The sequence below is a fragment of the Poecilia mexicana genome, unplaced genomic scaffold, assembly GCF_051168715.1.
Source record: "Poecilia mexicana isolate PSO_F unplaced genomic scaffold, ASM5116871v1 scaffold_15, whole genome shotgun sequence".
NCBI lineage: Eukaryota > Metazoa > Chordata > Actinopteri > Cyprinodontiformes > Poeciliidae > Poecilia > Poecilia mexicana.
Window position 1 is genome coordinate 5,122,534 of NW_028263384.1, and position 24,234 is coordinate 5,146,767.

Sequence of the window (24,234 nt, forward strand, 5' to 3'; positions counted from 1 at the left end):
CAACTAAATATGTAGTTCAGAAATAACCAAGTGGAAAACCATCATAATTAACAGGAATAAAGACTGGAAAAACAAGTGTGTGTAAATAATCAACATGTCGTTTAGTGATAAAATTCCTAAAATAAGTGGACTTTTTAGTAATATTCTAAATTAAATGGATGTGTATTTTATGAGGAAATCATTTTACAATAAGTTTAAAAAAAATGCCACACTTTTGGTTACATTTATTGTCCTTTTTATTGCACATTTATGTAAATGAATAATACGGTTTATGTGGTAAAATATTGTTTATTTAATTGACTCTACAGCTCACTGTCCTTTTCTGTTCCTAAACGGTAATTGTTCAGGAATATCGGTATATAATTCAATAAAAGCGCTCCCCTTTTTCACCTAAAGTAAGCTTAAGTAAAGCATTTTAAACGCAAATAGTTTCCTTTCATATCATAGCCTCACAGAAAATATTTCTTTAAAACAAAACAAAGCAGAACATTATAGCGAACATAATACTGCAAACATAACTTATCCCATAGTTCAATGTTGGCTGATTACATCATACAGATACATACAGACTCTTTGCTGTGCATCAAGAGAATTTAACAAAACAATATTCAGTTAAATTTTTCACTCATGATGTTAAACTCTGCAGAAATGTCCATGAAAACACATCAAGCATCCTTGCAAAATTAAAACGTACCGCACCAGTGGTTGTAGCAGAAACAAACTGGTGAAAAAAAATAAGTCTACATTCATGCTGTAGAGGCATGTGTGGCTTTGGCAACATAAAGAGGCTGAGATCATTTAAACTTTGTCTTTGTCTGAATCTAAGGCACCTTGATTGATTTCCTGATGTGTTCACACAGTTACCACCTTTAATTTTACCATTTCAAGCAAAGTGAATGGGGAAGGAGGGTGGTGGGTGATGAACCAAAATGGATTTATCAATTTAAAAAAAGCCACCTGGACATAATTCCCTTTATATTTGTGATCAGAACAGAAAGACACAGCGTTCATATTCTCCTCAAAACGTTTGGCTTGTTTATAAAAATCTAAAACTTAGTTATGGCATCGACTGAAAACAGCAGAAATAGAATCATTACAAAAACAAAATTTAAGTATCAAAATCAATGAAGCCTTCTAGGAACAGTATGGTTGTAAATGTTAAAAAAAAAAATAATAATAATAATAATTTCCCCCAGAGCATAAATGTGCAACGATATAAAGAGATTTCAGGTCACCATTTCTCTACTATAGAGGCACATGGTGTGAACTCCACTGTGCTTTTATTTGAATTCCTGGAGCCTTGCCTCCTTGTGGTCCTCACATGAGGACTTCTGGTCAACTGAGAAAGAGAGAGATGAGAAGAGAGGAAGAGGTGGTAGGTCCAAGTGTTGTGGAGACAGCCATCTTTACTTCACCTGGGTATAGGGGGAAGGGGAGGAGCTCCTCGCTCTTTTTTACCAGAACCTGGAAAATACAGAATCAATTAACAGAATGTGTTTTTTAATATTACACAGAAAATGTTCTTCCACCAGATGGCACTGTGTCACAAATATGAAGACATTCATTTTTGAAAAGGTTTCATAGATTTAAAAAAATGAGACCATAATAATTCACTTCAACACTTTTTCCACATTTAATGTGACAAGTCCTGCATTATTCATATTAAAAAGAAACATCTGTTTTAGAAAGAAAAAAAAATCCTGGATGAATAAATGTACAAACCCTTAAAGTAATATTTTGATTCCATGTCAGCAGTTGGTCTTTTTGAGTTCACACCTTCCATCAGTTGTAGTGGGATTGGAACAAAGTGGAAGCAATTTGGAGTGACCATAAAGTGGCAATTTGTAAAATCAGTGAGAGGACAACACATGTTGAGAAATGTTGAGCAGAAATCACCAAATCTCTGCACTAAAAACTGTTTTCAAAAACAAGTTAAAAGGTTACATGTGTTTCTGCTGCTATGAAACTAAAGAATCCAAAAAGTGTTGCTGTTAAAAAAAACAAACTATTTTGTACCTAACATTTCTCAAAAATGTATGTGAAAACATACAAAGATATTTTGGACAATGAGAACAGTTTTGATTTTGAGTTTCCGGTCATATTTGTCTGGAAGTACCTCTTCTATGAACATGATCTCTATTTAGTTAGATATGGTGTACCTCAAGGTAAAATGTTGGGAACCTCTTGTTTTCACTGTCTACGTTACCCCCTGGGGTCAATTTTTGCACACTATAACTCCCTTTCAATGCTTTGCAGATTTATCTGCCCTTAAAAACAGGGAAAGACTTGGGCTTTTAGCTCACTGTCTTGAAGATGTTTAATAGTGAATGTCTATAATATTTTTTTACCTAAATGAAAACAAAACAGACATCATCATCATTAAGTAAGATAATTAAAGTGCATTGGGTCCTTTATCATCTTATTGCAAAAGAAATGTTTGGAACAGTCTGAAATTCGACATTATAAATTTGACATGTGACCAAGTGTTCAAATACTTTGTGAAAAACAAAAACAAAAAATATGTTTTTCGCGTTGTGTTGGTCACCTTTGCTCTCCGTCTTAGAGATCTTACTGGGGTAGGTTTTCTGCGAAGGCACATAGGGGTCGGGTGGAGGAAGGTCCGAAATGGGGTGAAAGGTGAACCTGTACTCAAAGTCATCTGTTGAAGGAAAGAAAACAGGGAAATGATCGCAATTAGACTGGATGATCTGACATGACACAAAACAAATGAAGCTGAACCAGTTTGTGTAAAGGTGTTGTGAATGGAATCAAGAACTCTCTGCTATTTTAGGCAAAACCTTTTTTGGCCCCATTGCCTTCCAAAATGAAGCCACCTCTGTGGTTGATTGACAAAAGACAATTGAATTGGAGGTCAGGGGGTTTTCTGCCTTACATGAAGCATGTGGTAAAAAAACAACAATGAGGGCAACAGGAATCAGTCTGAAAAATGCTCTAATGGACTTTTTTAAATCAGGTTTTCATAACGTGTACAGTGTCTTACAAAAGTATTCATGCCCTAAGGGTTCTGCTCACATTTTCTTACGGTTCAGCAACTAACCCTCTTCTGTCTTACCAGGACTTTAAATGAAATACCAACTCAAAGTAGCTTGTAATTGTGAAATGGACGTATGCATGCTTTTTAAGGTTTTTTGGTAAATAATCAAGAAAAAGTTATTGTGCATTGGATTTGTGACATAATATGAAGAGATTCTTGTGGTATCAGGAGTATTACACTGGAGTTATTCAACTTTGCTCTTCAATTTATGTTGCTCATTTTAATTTTTCAGTCTTTCTCCTAACTAAAGTTAGCACATTGACAGGTTTACAGACCTTGCATTTGGTTGTGGTGAGAGTTTTGGAAGCCGTTTCCCATCGGTGGTGGAGGTGGTAGTCCCCCAACGGGCCTGTCTGGTGGCAGGGGGGGCCTACCGCCAAGGCCGCCACGAGGAGGCTCCGGGCCCGGCCGACTGATGGGCGGGGCAGCTTGGGTTGCTCTTAGGCTGCCTCCACCCATGCTGCGACCTGAAGGAGGTGGTGGAGGAAGAGGACCTTTGGATGGAGAATGAATTTTATTCATTAAACATTAACAACAATTTTCTACAATATATCTTATCTATTGTTTGAAAAGAAGTGATCTATTATTTATGTAACCAAGTGACGACTGGTGGGTTACCTGTGCGTGGTGAAGACTGGTTTCTTCCAACAGATGGCGGTCTCTCGTTTGGAGGAGGAGGGAGGGGTCCTGATCGACCAGAAGGGGGTGCTGGAGTGTGGCTGTAGGAGATTAAAACGAAAAAAAGCATCCATTTTGATAATTTTTTCTTCATGGAGCAGTATTATGCGTTTCCAGGCATACAGTGACATAAAGTAACTATGCTACCTTGAGTGTTTACAAAAATGCTGTATTTATCAAATATGACTTAAAAGAAATTTGACTTCAATATTTAATACCTTGAAATTGGGTTTCTGTGTCTTTAATAACTCCTGCTCTTTCTGAAGTGCCGCCTTCAGGAAATCCTCCCAACATGGCTCCTCTATTAAACCTTTAACGTTTTTACCAGCATTGCTCTGAGAAGTAACTCAGCAGTTCCAGCAGGTGTCCGTTTATTGCAGCTGGCTAGTCTGAAGGGTAACACTTTATTTGAAGGGGGGTGAATAAGACTGTCATGACACTTTCATAAACATGACATAACACCTGTCATGAACATGAATAAGCCTTCATGAATATTTATGACTGTTGTCATAAAGCGTCATTCTGTAAATTATGACACTTTTAATACAAAGTTGACATTATTCAAAATGTCTTTGTTATGACAACTTGACATTAACCAAGAAATCATTACTGTTTAAACTTTATCTTTAATAACATAAAGTTACCTAATTTTTAAAGTGCAATCTTTTGTTACTTTTATAACAAATTTATATCAGTAATGATTTCTTGGTTAAAATTTAATTTACATGATACTGCCCCTTAAATACGAAACAAGCAAAAGTCTTTTGAATTTCTGGGATTATGACTTACACATCCAATTTTTACAAGAAGTCTAACTACTTTGTTTAAATTATTGTATGCTTAATTTATTGTTGAGAAGGTAAAGAAGGCTTTGATATCATTTTCAACTGTTTTAGACATTTCTTTCTGCAAGTAATTTTGACCCTATTTGGCCTATGTAACAAAAAGTTGGACACAACTGTGCTGTAATAGGTTTTTTTTAAATTAAATTTAAAATACTTCATTAATCCCAAAAGGAAATTAAATGTTGTTATAATGCATTAATTAAAAAAATTCAAAGAGTTATTGTAGATGACTATGGCTGTAGGCAGGAAGGATCTCCAGTAGCTGTCTGTATTGCAGTGAATCCGAAGAAGCCTCTGACTAAAGACACTTTGTTCTCCCAAGACACTCACGTGAAGAGGATGTTCAGGGTTGTCCATAATTTTTTGATCCTATGAAGAATCCTTCTTTGCATAATCATCTCCAGAGGTTCCACACTCGTCCCAGAAAAGAACCGGAACAGAACCAGCCTTTTTATCAGGCTGTTGAGCCTTTTTAGGTCCCTGGATCTGATGCTGCCACTCCAACATCTCTCTCCTCTATGCTCTTGCTCTCTATCCATAATGCCTCCTTTTCAACTCCTCTGTGATTTTATGGCTTCAGCTGTGGTACTATTTCAGCTTTTCCAAAGTTGATGAACAACATTGGAAAACAAATATTGTCCAAAAAAAACCAAGCCATTTTCCTCCAAAAAGACAGGAATGAATGTTTGAAAAAGAGAAAAATCTCAATGAGAGTACCGAGCTGCTCCAATGTGCTGCCACCCTCAGCGGCGCAATTCTAGAATTCAGTCCTAAGCATTTTCATCATCTATTTTCCCAAATCTTACCTGTTGAGTGAGCTGTTCCTCTGGGGCAGGCGGGGTGTGTTTTGGTCCTCTCCTCCTCCCTGGCCAGGCGGGATTGGAGGAGGGCCTGGTCGTCCTGGAGGCAGAGGGGGCACCCCGCTGCTGGCTGGGGAGCGACCCGTTGAGGAAGGCGAGGCAGAAGGTTTGGAGTTGACGGATGGGGGAGGAGGGGGCATGTCGCGGGGCATTGACGGTCGGTGACCTCCTACAGGAGCCGGCGGTGGCGGCGGCCGGTCGTCAGGAAGCGGAGGCCTCCCTCCTGGAGCTGGAGGTAACGGAGGTCGGCTGCTATTTGAAGGCGGAGGAGGGGGCACGGAGAAGCTCGACCGAGGCCCACCGGAGGAGCCCCCTGGTGGGGGAGGGGGGGGAAGAGACCCATGCCTCCCTGGTGGAACACTGGGGGGCACGGGGGAGCTGGCGTGACTGGGCCTGGGTCCTCCGGGGAGTGACGGCGGAGAGGGCCCCCCACGAGACGGGAGGCTCTGGGGTGGCCTGGGGCTGTTGGGTACTGGAGGAGGCGGTCCACCTGGAGTGTCCTGTCTGGAAGAGAAATTAGGACGGCTCTTTGGGAGATCAGGGGCGCCGCCACGAGGCACAGCGGGGATACCCGGCAGCTTAGGCGGACCGGATGGACTGCCACCGCCGCCAAAAGGGCTGGGTCCACCGGAACGGGAACCCGGAGGAAGAACGGGCCCACGACTGGGTCCCGAGTCTGGGAACGAAAATCAGAAACTGTTTTTGTCTTTAAACATAATGAGGACCTTTTTCTGTCATAGTTTTTGCTCTTCACATCTTTTCTTACCATTGTCTCGGTTTGCTGCAGACCTCAGTTTTGGCATTCCTCCTGCAAAGAGGCCTCCTAAACCAGCAGGAGACCCACCACCAAAACCCCCACCACCTCCACTTCCTCCTCCACCACCGCTTCCACCTCCTCCACTTCCTCCTTTGGGTTCTGAGAAGAAAGAAAAACTACCTTAATGCATGATAGTAGTGTCTGTTTCTATAAGGTTCAAACTGGACATATGGGGTAAAATAAGTGCACTAAAAGCCAACATAGGGAAGCAGTTGGTCATTTGTGCCATGCCATTGGTGATACCTTTGGGCTTTTTCAAATAAAAAGAAAGACATACTGTTTTATGCATCATAAAAGGTTGCACAAGGCTTCCTCCAGAAAACCTGCTGTGCCCAGTGGTGGGAGTGTTGGGGCAGTCCACCGTGTTTTTGTGTTGAAAAGTGTTCAAAGTTACAAAAATTTAGAGACATCATAATTTGGAATTAAGAGTTTGAGGCCAACAGGCAGCAAAGAAGAATACAGGGTGCGCAGCCCCTCATGCCCGGTTCAATGCATCAACTAGAAACCTAGCTTCATCCATGTCTCCTGTTGCTATTAATGATGCATAAAAAACTAACAAAAAAAAAAACCTATCTAAAACAAACTATGTTTAGTCTGGTGGCCCACCAAGCTTATGATGCACTGAGGGAAACTTGGTAGTTTGTCTAATTTCACTCCCAAGAACAGAAGCCAATGTCTTATCATGCAACAAAAAATGGCCACTTTTTACTTCATTGTCCTGAAGTCATTCTTAATGTGACATAAACTGCTTACTCAACACATTTTGCATGTTATTCATCTTTCTCCTGGTTCTTTATTCAGTTTCTGAGTTTTTCCATTTAATCTAGGGCTGTGCCAATAAATCAACCCTCGTTTCCTTAATTTTGGGGGATCGGTGATCAGCCGATACTTACATGTGAAGCTGATCTTTTCCTCTGATTTTATCTACCTCAGCAAAGGTCTGAACATCAGCCACTGTACTCTTCTGCTCTGCAGTGAGAAGTTTGACTGGCTGACAGACCCACCAGGTAATGTCTGCACGCTTGTAGTTAACAATAGTCACCCCACTATTACCGACTCAAGAACTTTCTTACTATATTTAGCAACATTTCAGACAAAAAAAATTGGCATCTGCCAAAATCGGAATTGGCAGGTCAGGCTTTTTAACCAGACATTGGTGCAGCCCTATTTTATACTCTTGTTTCAGGAAATGATCTATTCTAAAATAACCAATCTAGACAGCTTACCGTAGCAAATCCCAGACTGCTCTCCATGCTGAGCTCAGACACAGACAGCTGATCAGAATGCTAACATTAAAGTTTATGACGTTCAAAGAAAAGTGCTAGGTTCATGAAGTAGAAGATTGTTTTCATTATTCTTTTCTCACATACAGTTGAGCACAAAATTAGTCATACCCTGGCATGTCTTGATTTGAAATTATTTTTATTCAACCAACAAGTTTGTTTTTGATAGGAAATTATAGGAAATATGATTGGCGTCTCAAAAAATATGTTAAATGAGCATTCATTTAAAAAAAAAAAATTAAAATTACATCTGTCTAAGATCATTTATGCACTTCTCAATATGATGAATGACTAAAATGGTTCTAGGAAATGCACAAGTTAAAAAGCAATATTTGTGTTTCCATATAGAAATGCAAAGACTTTTTTTTTTACTTATTGAGCATCAGAATAAATAGTTTTTAATCTAGCAGACATGATGGAAATGAGTTGGTTTTTCCTTGGGATACAGCCATACATGTTGACGCCAATGAAATGCGCCGACTTACTTTCGAAAACAGGTCCACTGCGGTCATTTGTGACGGCTTTCTTTAGTCTGGTGCCTTTGCAAATGTCGGACAGAAGAGCACCGCGTCCCTGCTGCTCCGTTCGGCTCAGAGTTGGCTTCTCTGTGTTGGCCTGAAACACAAACAACCCAAAAGATTCAAAGGAAGAAATGACTAAAGCTGCAGAAAAAAAAATATTTAGAAAATTCTAATTAAAATTAAATTCATATCGGCATTGTTAAACTAATGGGAGTGGACAGAAGCACAAAATCTTGAAAGAGCCAGTATCAAGAGTTTTCCAGGCACAGTTACATTTTATAGGATAATCCAGCAATTATGTTGCTTTCAGTTATAAATTGCTATATGCATCAAATTGAACTTTGTGATTTAATACCCTATGATGGACTGGTGATCTTTCCAGGTGACCCCGCCCCTACCTGTTGACCTCTGGAGATATGCATCACTATCATTGTCTTCCATATAATTGTGTGGTAACACTTTATTTGAAGGGGGTGAATAAGACTGTCATGACACTGTCATAAACATGACATAACATGTCATGAACATGAATAAGCCTTCATGAATATTTATGACTGTTGTCATAAAGCGTCATTCGGTAAATTATGACACTTTTAATACACAGTTGACATTATTCAAAATATCTTTGTTATGACAACTTGACATTAACCAAAAAATCATTACTGATATAAATTTGTTATAAAAGTATTACTGATTGGACTTTAAAAATTAGGTAACTTTATGTTATTAAAGGTAAAGTTTAAACAGTAATGATTTATTGGTTAATGTCAAGTTGTCATAACAAAGACATTTTGAATAATGTCAACTTTGTATTAAAAGTGTTATAATTTACCGAATGACACTTTATGACAACAGTCAAAGTGAAGGCTTATTCATGTTCATGACAGGTGTTATGTCATGTTAATGACAGTGTTATGACAGTCTTATTCAACCCCCTTCAAATAAAGTGTTACCAATTGTGTCAAACATAATATAATAAGTTAATTAAAAATGTATATTTTCTAATTGATTTTATTCAATATTCCAATATTTTAAGAAACTGAACTTTGGATTTCTGTCCATCAGATATAATAATTCCAATTAATAGAAACCCAGAAGATACATCAGTGTGCATTTAAAATAAATCATATATGATTTCGAGTTAAATTATTATAATAAATAAACAGAACCAGACAGAAAAACACTCTCAATGTGTCACATTTTTACCGTTTTCACATCCAATCCTTGATATCGTCACCTTCATAAAATAATGGCCTTGCACATAAAAAAAAGTGTAATGGATAGTGAGCTATTTAAAATAAATGGTCTAAATTATTTACATTTGTAGACTATTTATTGTAAATTATTTAAAGTGAATTTTCTAAATTAAGGATGTTGCAGATTGTTTAATGATGTTTGTCTGTTTTGATGAGCACTGTTAGTGGTTTGTATTTTGTTTTGTTTAATTGTATTTGCACTTTGTAATGTCTGAGGTTCCTTTGTATGTACCTCACGGGATGCTGTAGCTAAAGAGGGCAGGCCCTTTAAAAGCTAGCAAAATCATTGTACCAATGAATGACTTGAACAACTGTCTAAAGATGCTTAGTGTTCCCCAGTGAAAGCAGCGAGGTACGTTTTATTTTGTTGTTTGTGTTGTAAGCTTATGTTTTGTATTCTAATGTTTGTATATGTTTTAGTTTTCACAATGACTGAGGTGACTGATGATCCACATCAAAGAAAATAAAAAACCTTGAAAATCATCCGTTGAGACTGCGCAAATTACTTCAAGTGCTGGGGAGCAGCTATACCCAGCTTCAACATTGAAGCTTTAATTTTTTTTTAGAAAATATATTTTTTTAGGATACAGCTGTTAAGTCCCAATCCATACACTGATTCTGCCATAAACTAGGTTTGTCCACTAGATGTCTCTGCTGAGCATGACATCTGAGAGGAACAGAGAAACTTACCAGAGCCAGAGTGGGAGGCGGTGGCGGCCCTGGGGGTGGAGGGGGAGGCGGGGCTGGCATCTTCTGCTCTTAGCTGGTCTCTATCTGTGTTGGATTCCTCAACCTGTCACAGAACATGCACATCGTCACCAAATGCTGCATTCAAATCACCACCAAGTTCAATTTTAAGGCGATCAAACTAGAGTTAAATCTAGAGTTAAATTCGTCTGATTAAAGAGTAGAGAGACACCTACTTCCAAGGTGCAGAAAAATGTGAAAACATCTGATAGAACAGAGGAAATCTCTTCAGACTCCACAGAATATCAGTCAGCATTTAAACAGAAACTAACTTCATTACAATATGTGGAAGTTTCCGTTCTTTACTTCTCATTTTGCTCTCATGTTTAATGGTAATGATGCATGTTTTTTTTCCCTGTTAATCCACCAAATCAACAAAAACACTGAAGGAGTTCTTCCTAAACTTAACATGTTCATTAAAGTCCTAAAAATTTGGAGAATTAGCTTTGGATTTATCTATAAATTTTATAATAATCAGGCTGGTGAAAAAAAGCAAAACACGTTCAAAAGATTGAAAAGTAAAGTGTGAATGAAGTGTGAGTGAGAACGCACATCAAGGTTTTAAAACCACTACAATGTTCCATCATACGGTTCCTCAGGTTACAATAATTTGAATGAAATGCCTGAGAAAACAATTATGTGAGCAGACTATATTACTGAGAGAAGACAGTCTTTTGTTTGTTGAACACTGAACAGCTGTTGGTTGAAAAATGGCTGCAACTGTCAGTCACTAACATGAAAGAGAACTGAAGCCATTTCAAATATTTCCACTCAACACTGATGGGCATGTTGTTACGACGGAGTACTAGGGACAGGCTGAGAAAAAAAATGTTATTATGAGAAAAAGGTCTGCTCATACTGCAATGAAGACAGAATTACATGAGAATAAACTCATAATATTACAAAAAAGAAGTCAGAATACAAGACAAAATTGTAAATGTACATGAATTTGCATGACAAAAAAAAGTAATATTACAAAAGTACATCTGTGAAAATCCAAGAAAACCCCCCCAATAATAATATGAAATATATTACTAGAATAAAGTCGTAATATAATGAGAATGAAGTTGTAATTTATAACTCCCACACAAAAAATAAAAGGTAAAATGAGGAATGCTGAGCATCTTGAGAAGCTTTGCTCTCATTAAAACAAATTTTTCTAATTTTACAACTTCTGATAGTGTCTTTCATCTATTATGACTTTATTCTTGCAATTAAAAATAAATCCATCTGACCCTAACACGTTTAAAGCTGCAGAAGGTGTTCTATAAATATTGTATATAGAATTGTGAGCAAATCACTGAGACTACAACTTAAGCAGCTGTTATATGCATCAAAATTCATGTATCAGATCAACTTATTTACGGCTACTTCAGATCAAATCAACAGTTTTAAATTGTTTTATTATTTACAGATTTTTCTGTCATTATTTTATGGTTTATTACGGTGAAGTATGCAGATGTTTTTTTTGTTTTGTTTTTTTTTTACTTTTACAGTGTTAATGTTCTGATTTGTCTGACCCATTAGCATGCCACGACTGTCATGAGACTGTCATTTAGCCACAGTCTTCAGTCACAGTGAATTTTCTGAAAGACTGACTGCTACTGGAGATTCTTCCTGCCCACAGCATCACCATCCACTACAACGCTTCAAAAAAACCAGAATGACAAATTAGACAATGTTTCATTTTCCTTTTGGTTAAACTTTTTTTTTTCACCTGAATTAACCTGCTAGAATGGAGGAAACCTGCAAGTTCTTTGCAACATCTCAGAGTTCAAGCTTGAGAACAACTTTTCTGCAGTTGTCACGACAGTTGCTTTCAGTTCCTTAAATGATTTTTAGCAACACATTAGAGGAAATGTCTGACAGAATGTAAACGAACATTTACAGGGCTTGCTGACTGACAGGAGTCCTGACAGTGGAATAGGTTCTAGGTTCCTGACAGTGGAACCTATATCACTGTCACTGAACCTAGGTTCCACTGTCAGGACTTCTGGAGATCCTTCCTGCCCACAGCAGTAGCAGTCAGCATTAAATTTATGTGACGTAGAAGCATCTTCGTTCAGCTTTTACTGTTTAATTTTACCCTCCCATTGAAAAAACAAATGATAGAATTAATTCTCAGCTGGAAAACTGCTTGCAATGCAATTCTCTTGAGATGCTTCATTCTTAGTTTCTAGTAAATTTATGGAGAAACTGCAGAGAAAAGATGTGAGCAAAGACTTTACTCAGGTAAAGTGTAAGATGACATAGGGTAATCAATGCAAACGGTTTAAAGTGGAGCTAACACAATGTAATATTCTGTTCAAGTGAGCAGGAACTTAAAGGATAAGTTCCCTAAAACCTGGTTCTCTCTACTTAGTCTGTAAATATTCTCAGTCTAGTTTCTGACAAACAGCTCTGGACTTGGATTTAAGATGAACCAATTATGTCATATTAACAATAAACATATCATATTCCTAACAAAAACCACAAATGTTAAAGTTTTAACCCCCTGTCTTTTGTCACACTAACCAGAATTGTTTAAAATTAGTTTTTAAATGATGATTTCACCTGCGGTGGTCTGGCGACCCTGCCTCTCCTCCACTGACAGCTGGAGATGGGCACCAGCACCCCTCCTGACCCCAATGGGATGAGGGTGTAAGAAAATGGATGGATGGATGATGTTTTCATTAAATGAAGTTAAAGAGCAATTTAAACCAACTTGACTGTGTGAAACAGTAATTGTTCCCTAAAGCTACTGACTAGTTGTGTCACCGTTGCTGCAACAAGTCAAGCTCTGTGATAGCTGGAAACTAGTGTCTTATATTTTTGCCCGCTCTTCCTTGCAGAGCTGCGTTAGGGTGAATTGACGTCAGCCATTTTTATTCCGCTTTAATCCAACTCTAATTTGTCTAGAAAGTCTGCTTTGTTTGGGTACGTGTGAATGCAAATCAAACTCTGATGTGGATCAAAAGAAAAGAAAAAACGATCTGCCTAAAACTCTCGGTCTGGGTTTGGCTGAAGTGAACTCTGGTTCAGTTTGAATGCATATGTGAACACTAAGGGTACCAGAGACCCCTCCAGAAGCAGAAAGAGGAGTAAATACAACCAAAACAAACACTCTAAGCTAGCACTAGGGGGAGAAATGGCTCGTGGTATTTAGCCAAAAACAAAAGAGAAATCCTCCAACCGCCAAAATCTATGATTGCTTCTCAGTCCTGGAAGAGCCTGAGACCCTCACACTACGGCTGGTTGATGGGAACAAAAAAAACGTTCCAACAATAAGCTCTGGTATTTATTGCAACAAAAATAAAATTATATATGAAAATCTAGGCCAAAACCATAATAATTAATATTAATATAATTAATATTTTTTCTATGGTTGATAACCTATATTTACCATTATAGTTATTTTATTACTCTTTTAACATCTTTAAAAAAATGACTGCACTGCTCATGATGCTGATCTGCTTCAGTAAAAATATCCCACAATCCTGTGCTACATCACTGTCACAATCACATGACCAAAAAAATCCCAGATGGCTACTCCCCCATCCCAATTCTACCTGGATTCTAAACTTCTAAATCAAACCTTTAGAATAGCGTTTCTCAACAGAGGCGTTCAGAGGACGGCAGGGGGCGCTGGCCCCAAAAAGGTTGAGAAACACTGCTTTAGAACTTACTTCTTAGACAGTTTGAAGAGAACAAAAGCAATTGAAAAAATAAAGTCTCTGACTTCAGCTTTTTATTTAATACCAAAAACAACAAAAATGAAGAAGTTAGCTATATAAGCACATGTTAGAGCTTAATGCATGCATCCATTTTCACACTTGAATCACCCTGTTCCACCAAACAAAAATACTCGCAACTCTGCTTCACACTTCAGACCATCCTCGAGGGGCCTCTTACTTCCTCTATGCAGCAACAAACAGGAAGTCACATCGCGCCTGCAGCACCGCAGCCATCCGGCTGCCAGGATAATGTTGATAGCTTCATTGCAGCGACACATCATTTTCCGATTCTTGCTCTTTGTTTTTTGCTTTTCCTGACACATTTTTCTTTAGCACTTTACTTTATTCCTTTTCCTACTCGATCTCTTTAACAAAATTGACACTTGGATGAAATGGAGATCTTATTTAACCATTTTACTCCCGTTTAATCTCACTTGCTCTTGCTCAGTTGGACCAACAAAACATTTCTGTTGCTGCTAAATTCCTGACAAACCCAGAGATTCAGAATTTCTTAAAGCAAAAGGAGAAAATAGAAGTTTTGGATGACAAAAATCTAACTTTAAATGTATTTTATGTGAGAGAAAAGATAAAGTAGAGCCTAACTGTAAAGCTCAACGGTGAACTTTGACCCCAACCTCATGTCTGCTGTACGTAAACAAATGAGATTTTAATGGTTGGAGATTTCTCTTTTCCCTTATGCAAAAGCCCACAGCCATTTCTCCCACTAGATAGATTTGTGTTTGCTTTGGTTGCATTTACTCACAATACTCTGCACTATAGTACACTTCCTGCTTTTGGAACGATCTGTCCAATTTGCGTTTGCATCAACGTTCACTTCAAACTGAGGCTGAGGTTTGTAGACGTACCAGAATTTGCTTTTTTGGTCTGTATAAGATGTTGTTTAAGCATCCTCAATCAAACCAGACTTTCTCAGGAAACAAATTAGGACTGGATTAAAGTGGACTAAACAGGGCTGTTAATGTTCTTCATATTTCTGAGAAGTTTAAATTTAACATCAGAAGTCTCTATGATACCATGAACTCCAACTTCCTCCTAAGATGTCCTGGCCTTTTAGTTGTCAATTCAAATATTCAGTCACAATCTTATGCACATGTCTTTAAGCTTGGATCTGAAATTAGATTATATTGTCTGTGTGTAGACAGGAGATTGCATTGGATGTCCATCCATCCATTTTCTGTACACTTTTGTCCCTAGCGGGGTCGGGAGGGGTGCTGGTGCTTATCCATTGAGACATTTTGGGCGAGAGGCGGGGTCACCCTGGACAGGTCACCAGTCCATCGCAGGGCAACACAGAGACAGACAGAACCCACACATGCACAGCCACAGGGAGAACATGCAAACTCCATGCAGAAAGACCCCAGGCCCTTCTTGCTGCAAGGCAACAGTGCTACCAACTGTAGCATTGTGCAGCTCATTGGATGTGCATCGGATGTGTTGAGAATAAATAATTCTGTGTTGTCCTCCATCTCTTGTAGCTATTTGCATGCTCGAATATACATGCACGCACACACACAGAGTACATGCCTGCAAACCTAAGGAGAACCCTCTTTAGGGCGCAGTTTAAAGAGAGGCCAATAAAGAGAACTAGCAACTGTTGTGACGTGCCATTTTGCTCTGCTAGCACATACAGATGGCATGAGCAATGGACCAGCTGTATTTTGGTATCATTAAATGGAATTCACGAATTCAACTCACTGACTCTTCTTCGATCTCATACATCAAAAACTTAGCTGGAGAAAGGATAATTCTCCTAACAGATGCTATTTTATAAAGTAAAGAAGACTGAATACAAACACACACCACACTTTTCCAGTTTTTCATATGGGTTAGGATTTGATGCTTACTTCATATTTAAATGTCTGGTCCATCATATAAAAGCCCAGCTACATGAATTGATGTTTGTGGTCATATGGCAAGAAGTTGAAATTTCTCTTTCAAATGCCTCATCAGGGTTTCCTGTTGTGTTTCATTAGCCTGGCTGGCTACCAGGCTTTACTGCCCCCCACCAGGCAAAGGGTTGTTTTTTATTTTAAACAGTTTTATTCACCAGTAGCAGTGACAGTGAAGACGGATTATGGTAGGTTTACAGTTGACGCATTGAACTGGGCATTACCTCCCCATTGGCCTCACACCATTATTTATGAACTATGATTGTTGCTTATGCTCCTCCAAATCTTCATAATTTTTTTCATAAACATTTTTTAACATAAAAACACAGTGAACTGCACTACTGCTGGGAAAGCTTGTTCAATCATCAAGAGGAAAAAACATGCTTTAACGCCACAAAATAAGCGTCATATGTACACACAGAGCCAAGCTTAAAAAATGTGTGCATCAGATTATGACTGAATATTTGAATTTGAAACTAAAAGGCCAGGAGATCTAAGGAGGAAGTCAGAGTTTATGGAATCATACAGACTTCTGCTGTCAAATTTATACTTCTCAGAAATAATAGGAGCACTTGATTCTGATCAAGAACAACTTCACCAAGCATAAATGTGCGTTAGTCTGAAACCCTACAATATATGACATTTAGATTATTGTTTAAGATTATTGTTTAAGAGCAGAGATACAAAATACATACAGTCACACTTCACATACTGTAAACCAAGGCTCTAAAAAACTAAAAAATACACTCAACTTATCAAGCAGCACATCAAAGGTTCCCTTGTATGGTTACAAATACGAAGTGACAATCTGTGATGCTCATGCAAATGAAAAGCAGAAGAGTAATCTGCACAAATGAAACACATTGATGAAGAGATAATATGTGGTATAATTGGGCAAAATGTGAAAAAAAAAACATTTAGCCAGCATGATGGCGCATGGCAAATGGCTTGCTTCTTAACTTTAATCAAGAAATCTTGAGTTTTCCATGCATGTATCCTAACAAGCCATAAGCAAATCACAACACAATTTCCTCTGCAAGCACCTCACCTCTTCAACTCTCATAGAAATCTGTTATATTTCAGAGACTCTGAAGCAGCGACTGAAAGTGAGGCCTTTGAGAAGTGACAAGTTTCCCCCAGTGCACCTTGGTCTAGAGTTTTGGAAATTGAATGACTTTTTTCTCTTGGTCAAATAGAAGGATAAAATATCAACAAAAATGTGATTTATTTTGCGGAATGGGTTTGTCCTAGATTGTGGTGAAACAATTATAGATGGATTTAGGATTTTCTCTGCTGGTTTATGAATGATGGTTTTGAAACCTCAGCTAACATTCTGCTGTTTCAACACCAACTTTACAAAAATGCATAATTTTCTAATCCATTATCTTTTAAGTCATGATACCGACCAGATGCAAGTACCATAAGTGACACCATAATGCCTCAGCAGAGGTGCAATGCTTGCAGTTTTTTTAATACCGAAATGGAATTAGACTTCTGTAAAATTTGGACCATTTGACAGATTCTGAGTTTCACAGATTTTCTTTAAAAATTACAGCTGACAGCATTAAATTAAAATAAAAGAAATAAAATTTTACTGTTCACAATGAAGGTATTAAGAGATCTAAGAATAATTGCAAAAAAAGTAATTTATTCATTTCAGATGGATCTAGTTAGACACAACATTTTTCTCCCAGAGCCAAATGATTTCCATTTTGCTAAATGCCACAGCAGTCCCTTTAGACTTTCTCTATAAAAGTGAATTTTCTATATATAAAAAAAGTTGTTCAAATTTGAGAGTTGAAGGCTGAAAGCTCAAGCATTTTTCTGTTACTTCTGCTAACAGATGCTAGAACAATATTACTCTGTGTAGGTGGTGGTCGTGAACAGCAGTGACTTCCCACAAAAAACTAAAAAAGTTATATTCAATGTACCATCCAACTTTCTGAAAGAAAAACCATCTTACTGATAGAATAACAGTTATGTTTCAGTGTTTTCACTCTGGTAAATACAGCTGCTTTACTAATCACCAAACTAAAAGTTAGCACTTCCTGTAGCTTTGTGCCTAAAGAAAATTGAGCCAGTACTAGAAAATATTTATACTCCAGGCAAATTTTATTGTTTTTGTAGTTTAAAGGAATTGTTTGGAGTAAAATTAATTATGCCATGTAGAACTGCACAATACACTGCAGAAATACTATTATGACAATTACATTGTGTGTAAGGACTGTTGAGTGCAGTAACGTTTGATTTATATATTCCAAGTGCTATGAACTTGCATTTCTTATGATTATGTAATATTTTGTCAGAGTTTCAAACAAATAACTTAACCCAAAATGCTAAAGGTCACACAGTGATAACATGTCTGGTATCATCATCACAACATTTACACTTATTTTTGCCATTGTAAGATTCTTTAATATCATATTCAGTTCAGCTTATATCACACTTTGTTAGAATCCAAATAAATTCTGTGAGACATTTTGCAACTACAATAAAAGATTAATTTATCTTCAAGATTTACTTTACATACCATCACCAGAGGTGAGAATAAATATATCTTCAGCTGTAATAACATTGCACTGAAGTGTTCATATTTCTCTGTGGTTTCCTGTTCTGTGAGGGGAATAATATACTTATTATTTTTAAACTGAATAAAACTGGTCAGCATCAAAGAATGATGGAGACTTGAGGCCTTTCAGCCTGAATTTAATCTGCAGTTAAAATTAGCGTTACTATGACTCACTGGCTTTCATAGTTTTACTGCAGATACTGAGGGTGACATGTCAACTCATTTCCTGTAGCAGTCATGAAATGACGCATGAAACAGCAGCAGCTTGGACTCCGGATACCAGCGTGCTCTCAGGTGAGCAGGCCTGTGGCGGAAAGCTCCTCCCTGATTTTCCACGGCTAATGACTTGCCATTTATTCATTTTAAGCAGATATCTGGAAGTCAAAGAGCGGCTGCAATTTGCAGATGAACTCCGCAGCAGTTCTGAGCGAACGCAGAAACTTGCAGAATACAAAACAGGCCAGTGTGATGAAATGACCAAAGGAAATAAACCACTTTTCTTCTCTTTCTGAGATGCAGCCTAATGTTAGTAAAGCATGAACAATGGTTTCTCTGACAGAGAGGGAAGAGGAGAAGATGTGACTAGATTAAAGCCGGTGAATCCTTTGAAGAGACAGTCATGTGACACACACACACAAACATGCACGCACACGCACACACACACACACACACGCACACACACACACACACACCCCCACTGAATATGGTTAACATATGTTTCCATTTACAAGTGGCTATAATAAGACTTCCTTAGCCTTCCACTGAATCCCTTTTGCAAAACAACGCAGAGATTCATCCAAATATTAAATTAAGTTATTAAAGTTATTCACACGATGAAATAAGACTGCTGATGATAAAGTATAATCTAAATTAAAACCACAACTGACAGACCAAAGAAGTTTACTTTGTAACTTTGATTTTTCATACTGACCATATGAGAGTTTGTGTAATTTATGAAGTTAAACAGTGTAGAAATGTGGTCATCTAGAATACATTACATTTTTTCAGAAAAAAATTATTCCAATGTGGATAAGTTTCTTTGCCAATTTCAACCCCCAGTTTGTATCAGTTCACTGTCATTTTATTTCAGTCTACTTTCAATGTGTCCCTATAAATTTAACCATCAAGTAGCTATAAATAATGAATATATCTCATTAATTATAGAGACATGTGGTCATAAAATGGTCTCAAATTAATTTAATGTTTTTTGTGTGAAAAGTTTGTATTCCACTCTATTCTCATGTATCTTAATGCTTATCACAGTTTAAGCTTTATAAAGTAAAATATTACAGTTTTGACTCAAATCAAAACAAAACTAACAGTAACAGTACAGCGAATCCTCGCCTGTTTGAGGTTCAGTATTCACAAATTCATCTATTTGTGGAACCCTAAATTCTCCTATTTACAGATTTTTAAGAGGTATTCCACTGTGACAGTATTTCATGTCCATAAAGTTTTTTATCAAATGGAAAAAAAAAAAAAAAACAGAATGGCATAGCAAAGTATTAAAATGACCAACACATCTAGTCATGAAAATATTCACAGCTCTTCACTTTTTCCAACTTCTTTTACAGACATTTTCCAAGATGGATTAAATTCACAATTTACCTTAAAACTCTAACCAAAACACCCCATAAAGACAATGTAATTCCTTTTAGTTAAAAAAAATTACCAAGAAGTGACATGTACACCAGTATTCACAGTCTTTGCCTTGAAGCTCAAAGTTGAGCTCATGTGAGCTCATCATCCCTGAAATGTTTCTACTCATCAACTAAAGTCCACATACTAATTCGGGAGGATTTGGAAAGGCAGACATGTCTAGATAAAGTGTCAGTCTACAATCTGAGCAAAAACCAAATATGAAGTCAAAGGATCAATCTGGGGACTGGTAGAAAAAAAAACAAACAAAAAAACGTTTGCTGCTTTGACAGTTCCGATGAGCAAAGTTGTCTTGATTATCTATGGAAACAGTTTGGAACCAGGACTAGAAGGAGCCAGTGAGGAGACCAACAACCTGATGGACACTGTCAGAACTCCAGCTTCGCTCTGCACAGACTTAGCCGTTTCTTAGTGAACGGCTCACCTGAAGTTGCCTAAAGGAACCTGAAGAATGCTAAATCCATGAAAATTCTAATTCTCTGATCTGCTGAGACAAAGACATGAATGTTCAGCGTTTGTGGGTAGAGAAAACCAGGCATCTGGAAAAAAAACCTCTTACAGTGAAAAAGAAAATAGTTGGACCAACTTAATTGAATTGCTTTAATTGGTAAGCAATTCAAACAAGTTTATCCAACTTAATTTATTAAGTTGGTTTAACTTGACAAATTTAGGTCAGCCTTACTCAAATTACTTAGTTTACTTCAAACAAAAAAGTAAACTAATACAGGATCTTTATTAAAAAAGTTTTTTTTTTGGCTCAGGCAGCCTTTATCTGAGAATACAGGAGTTAGTCATCAGGCTGGAACTGAACTTCCCATGGGCATGTCGAGGACTAAGATCTCCTTATGCGATTTGTGCTCTACCCCTGTGCCACCACAGCACCTGTTTGGTACAGGATCTGTCCCTAGTGAAGCCTGCATCATGGCGTCAGTCATAGGATAGCAATGCAGCATTGAACTTAATTGTTTCAAGTAAAGTCAAATTAAAAAGTTTCTTTAAATTAAAAATTTGTACCCTTTAAGTTAATTCAACACCAAAAAGTAAGTTGTCATAACTAAAGCAAAAGAATTAAGTGAGATTAATATAAATAAGTCCATAACATTAACTACAGCCCAAAAACACTTTTCAGAGTGTAAATTCTGACATGTTGCAATGGTTTGTCTTATCTGAATGACTCAAAGCCAAGAAGGGAAGCCAAGAAGGGAAAAAATTCAGGGCAACTCTGGGAATGTTCCCGTGTGGCCGAGCCAGAACCTATAATTGAATCCAATTGAACATCTCTGGAGAGATCTGAAAATGGCTGTGCATTGACCCAACCTGATGGAGCTTATAATGGTCCAGCAAAGAGGAATGGACAAAAGATTTGTTGGCAGTTATTCAAGAAAACTCGAAGGCTGTTAGTGCTGCCAAGAGTGCATGAACAAAGTGTTGAGTAAAAACAGTGAGTACTTTTGCGCGTCATTTCTTCCAGTATTTTTAGTCTCCAACATATTTTCAAATATTATACAAAACACATATACACAGTATTCCTGTTGTCATGATTGGGTATTCTGTGTAAAGATTTGAGCATAAAAACAAATCTAACTTTTAAAAAATTAGCTTGGAAACATTCTTAAATTAAAAAGTATGCTTTACTGTTGGAACTCTCTGCGGATTCCTTTGTTTTTTTTGGCAGCTTAATGCAACCAATACGATTTGCTGTCTTTTACTGCAGGATGCCGTTAGCATTGCTAAATTGACTTTGTAAACACACAACGCTGCTCAACTAGGTGACAGGATGTAGGATTTTGGTGGATTTTTTAAAGGTGTACCAATGACGGAAAACCTCTTATCACGCTTCCTCCACAGATGCCTTCAAAGGCCAAAGACGAACCGATCCAAACCTCACACAGCCCTTCATTATAGTTCACTTCTACCAAACAGGCATGTTGGTGATCAAACAGAATGCTCAGACTGACTGTCAACTTGAATTCTGGGAAACTGTAGATGTAGATGCTCTGAATGCCGTCCAGGAACGTGATGAATGTGTCAGAGGCTGTGCAGAAACTGTGCTGAGTGGCTAAGCTAACATCCTGTGGTGTGTGTGTGTGAACTCACTCACACCTCAGTTTTACCATTCAGCAGTTGCTGTTACTTTAGTACTCGATCGAGAAGGGTAATGTTGAACAGTTTCTTATGCTAGGATGCAAAACCTACATAACTGACTGCCATGTAGCCAACAAAACACAGCAATAGATGTGAACTGTGTCCTTTTGTTTGCAGATAAGATTTTCTAGAAGCTTGTACTGAGTTAGACTCAACTGCAATGTCCTTATGAAGCAACAATGCCCTTATGCAAGAAGAGAACCAGATCTGAAAAGGGAACGAAAATCTATTGCACACATTAGAATTATAACTGAAAAAAACAAAAAAATACACTGAAAATATCAAGCTGTTAGGGGTAGCAGAAGTTCATTTCAATCTTGAAGGAAAATGTCAAAGTAAAATAAGTCAAAAGAACTATCCAACGGGTATGGATACTGACTTGAATTGGACTGAATTTCTAGGATGCTTTTCTAGTCTTAGTTCCTTGGCCAGGAGGAAACTGGTATGAAACCCACAACTTTTGGGTTGGGTCATCCTGTTAGCTTTCAGAAGGACTGATTGCATCTGAGTTTGCAAATATACAAGTTTAGTGGAACAGCAGAATACTGACTAATTACTTTGATTAAAGTAAAAGAGAAATTGTGATCAATTCTGATCTTAGGTGAAATTAAACATCAAGCTCAAATCAGATGATATATTGTCTTAAGTTCATGAGAACAAGACGAGATATTAGCAAGGATTTTGGAATATCTAATGATCCCAATTTTTTTGTTTCTGTAAATAAATTAACAAATTACAAACTTTGTCTTAAATCTATAATTAGTTCAAAATATTCCAAAATAGTTTTTAAAAAACTACCAATTTCCAGTTTTATTTTGGCAAACTGGACCCTGCCGACAGATTTTTCTGTTTAATGTGACTTCAGATTCTTCACAGAAAAATCAAATTATTTGTTTTTCCCCCTTATCTAAAATATTTGAAAGAAAATCCAGTGCAGGAAGCACAAATAGCAAAGCTAGTTGAAATGTTACTGGCTGGTGTTTGCAAAGCAGCCAATCTAGTAGCACTATTAATTTTCCTTACCACTGTTGAACCTTCAAGAGTGGAAATAAGAAAGAGTGTAGGCGTTAGCTTGTAAAATAGTCTGGGCAGTTTCTACTGTGAGAATTAATTCTTAAAGTATACTTTGGGTTTGAACTATTAAAATAGACAGTTATGTTTTTCAAAAGGATCTTTATCCACATACTTTACTCATTGACTGGAAGCAGTGGTCCATAATAGAGGCTCATAAATCTCAAGCTGTGTTGCCTGTTCAGCATAACATAGCATCCACACTTCAACTTTAATTAGTTCAAGTGTAACATTTTTAAGCTAGAGTCCAGATCCCTTAAAATCTTTGAATAGTCTTTTAGTTTAGCCACTACAGGAATTTACGAAATGCTTTCTATGCCAACTTTAGTACAGTTAGCGATTAGCAAAGAACATGTCAATTGTTGTCCACAGGCCTAACAAGAAACCTTTATCAGCCAACTGTGTAAACACAACATCCCAACTCAAGAACTACTTCAATTCTTTAAAATAAGAGTCTAAATTATCAGGACAACTAGATATGAAGTATAACACACACACATGCACATCTGGGAATCATAATATCTTATACTTCCTTCTGCAGATAAATTCATGTGCAGACAGTGACTGGATCCCATCCATCCATTTATCCATCCATCTTCTTCCATTCATTCGAGGTCGGGTTGCGGGGGTAACAGCCTAAGAAGGGAGGCCCAGACTTCCCTCTCCCTAGCAACTTGTTCCAGCTCCTCTGGGGGAATCCTATGGCATTCCCAGGCCAGTCAAGAAATATAATCCCTCCAGCGTGTCCTGGGTCTTCCTAGGGGCCTCCTCCCAGTGGGACGTGCCCGGAACACCTCACCAGGGAGGCGTCCAGGAGGCATCCTAACCAGATGCCCAAGCCACCTCAACTGGCTTCTCTCAATGTAAAGGAGCAGCCTTGAACTCTTTGGCTGCACCTAGAAATTCTGTCCATGAAAGTAATGAACAGAATAGGTGATAAAGGGTAGCCTTGGTGGAGTCCAACTCTCACTGGAAACGAGCCCGACTTACTGCCAGCAATGCGGACCAGACTCTGACACTGGTCATACAGGGACCCAACAGTCTATATCAAAGGTACCTCATACTCCCGGAGTGACTGGATCCCTCTAGAAACATTGTGACATTT

The 24,234-nt window shown here is 37.8% G+C and overlaps 1 protein-coding gene across 3 annotated transcripts in view; it reads right to left on the reverse strand.

The window, feature by feature from the left end:
- Positions 1-212: 212 nt before the first annotated feature.
- Positions 213-24,234, reverse strand: part of wipf1b (WAS/WASL interacting protein family, member 1b) — a 53,146-nt gene continuing 29,124 nt past the window's right edge. For all 3 annotated transcript variants that reach the window (XM_014991125.2, XM_088012821.1, XM_088012820.1), the window contains 8 exons: positions 10,006-10,108; positions 8,024-8,153; positions 6,205-6,354; positions 5,385-6,114; positions 3,674-3,774; positions 3,331-3,549; positions 2,546-2,659; positions 213-1,464 (listed from right to left, as the gene is read on the reverse strand). In XM_014991125.2, coding sequence (XP_014846611.2) covers positions 1,412-1,464; positions 2,546-2,659; positions 3,331-3,549; positions 3,674-3,774; positions 5,385-6,114; positions 6,205-6,354; positions 8,024-8,153; positions 10,006-10,065 — 1,557 coding nt within the window. In that variant the 5' untranslated portion in view covers positions 10,066-10,108 and the 3' untranslated portion in view covers positions 213-1,411. The remainder of the gene's footprint in view (positions 1,465-2,545; positions 2,660-3,330; positions 3,550-3,673; positions 3,775-5,384; positions 6,115-6,204; positions 6,355-8,023; positions 8,154-10,005; positions 10,109-24,234) is intronic.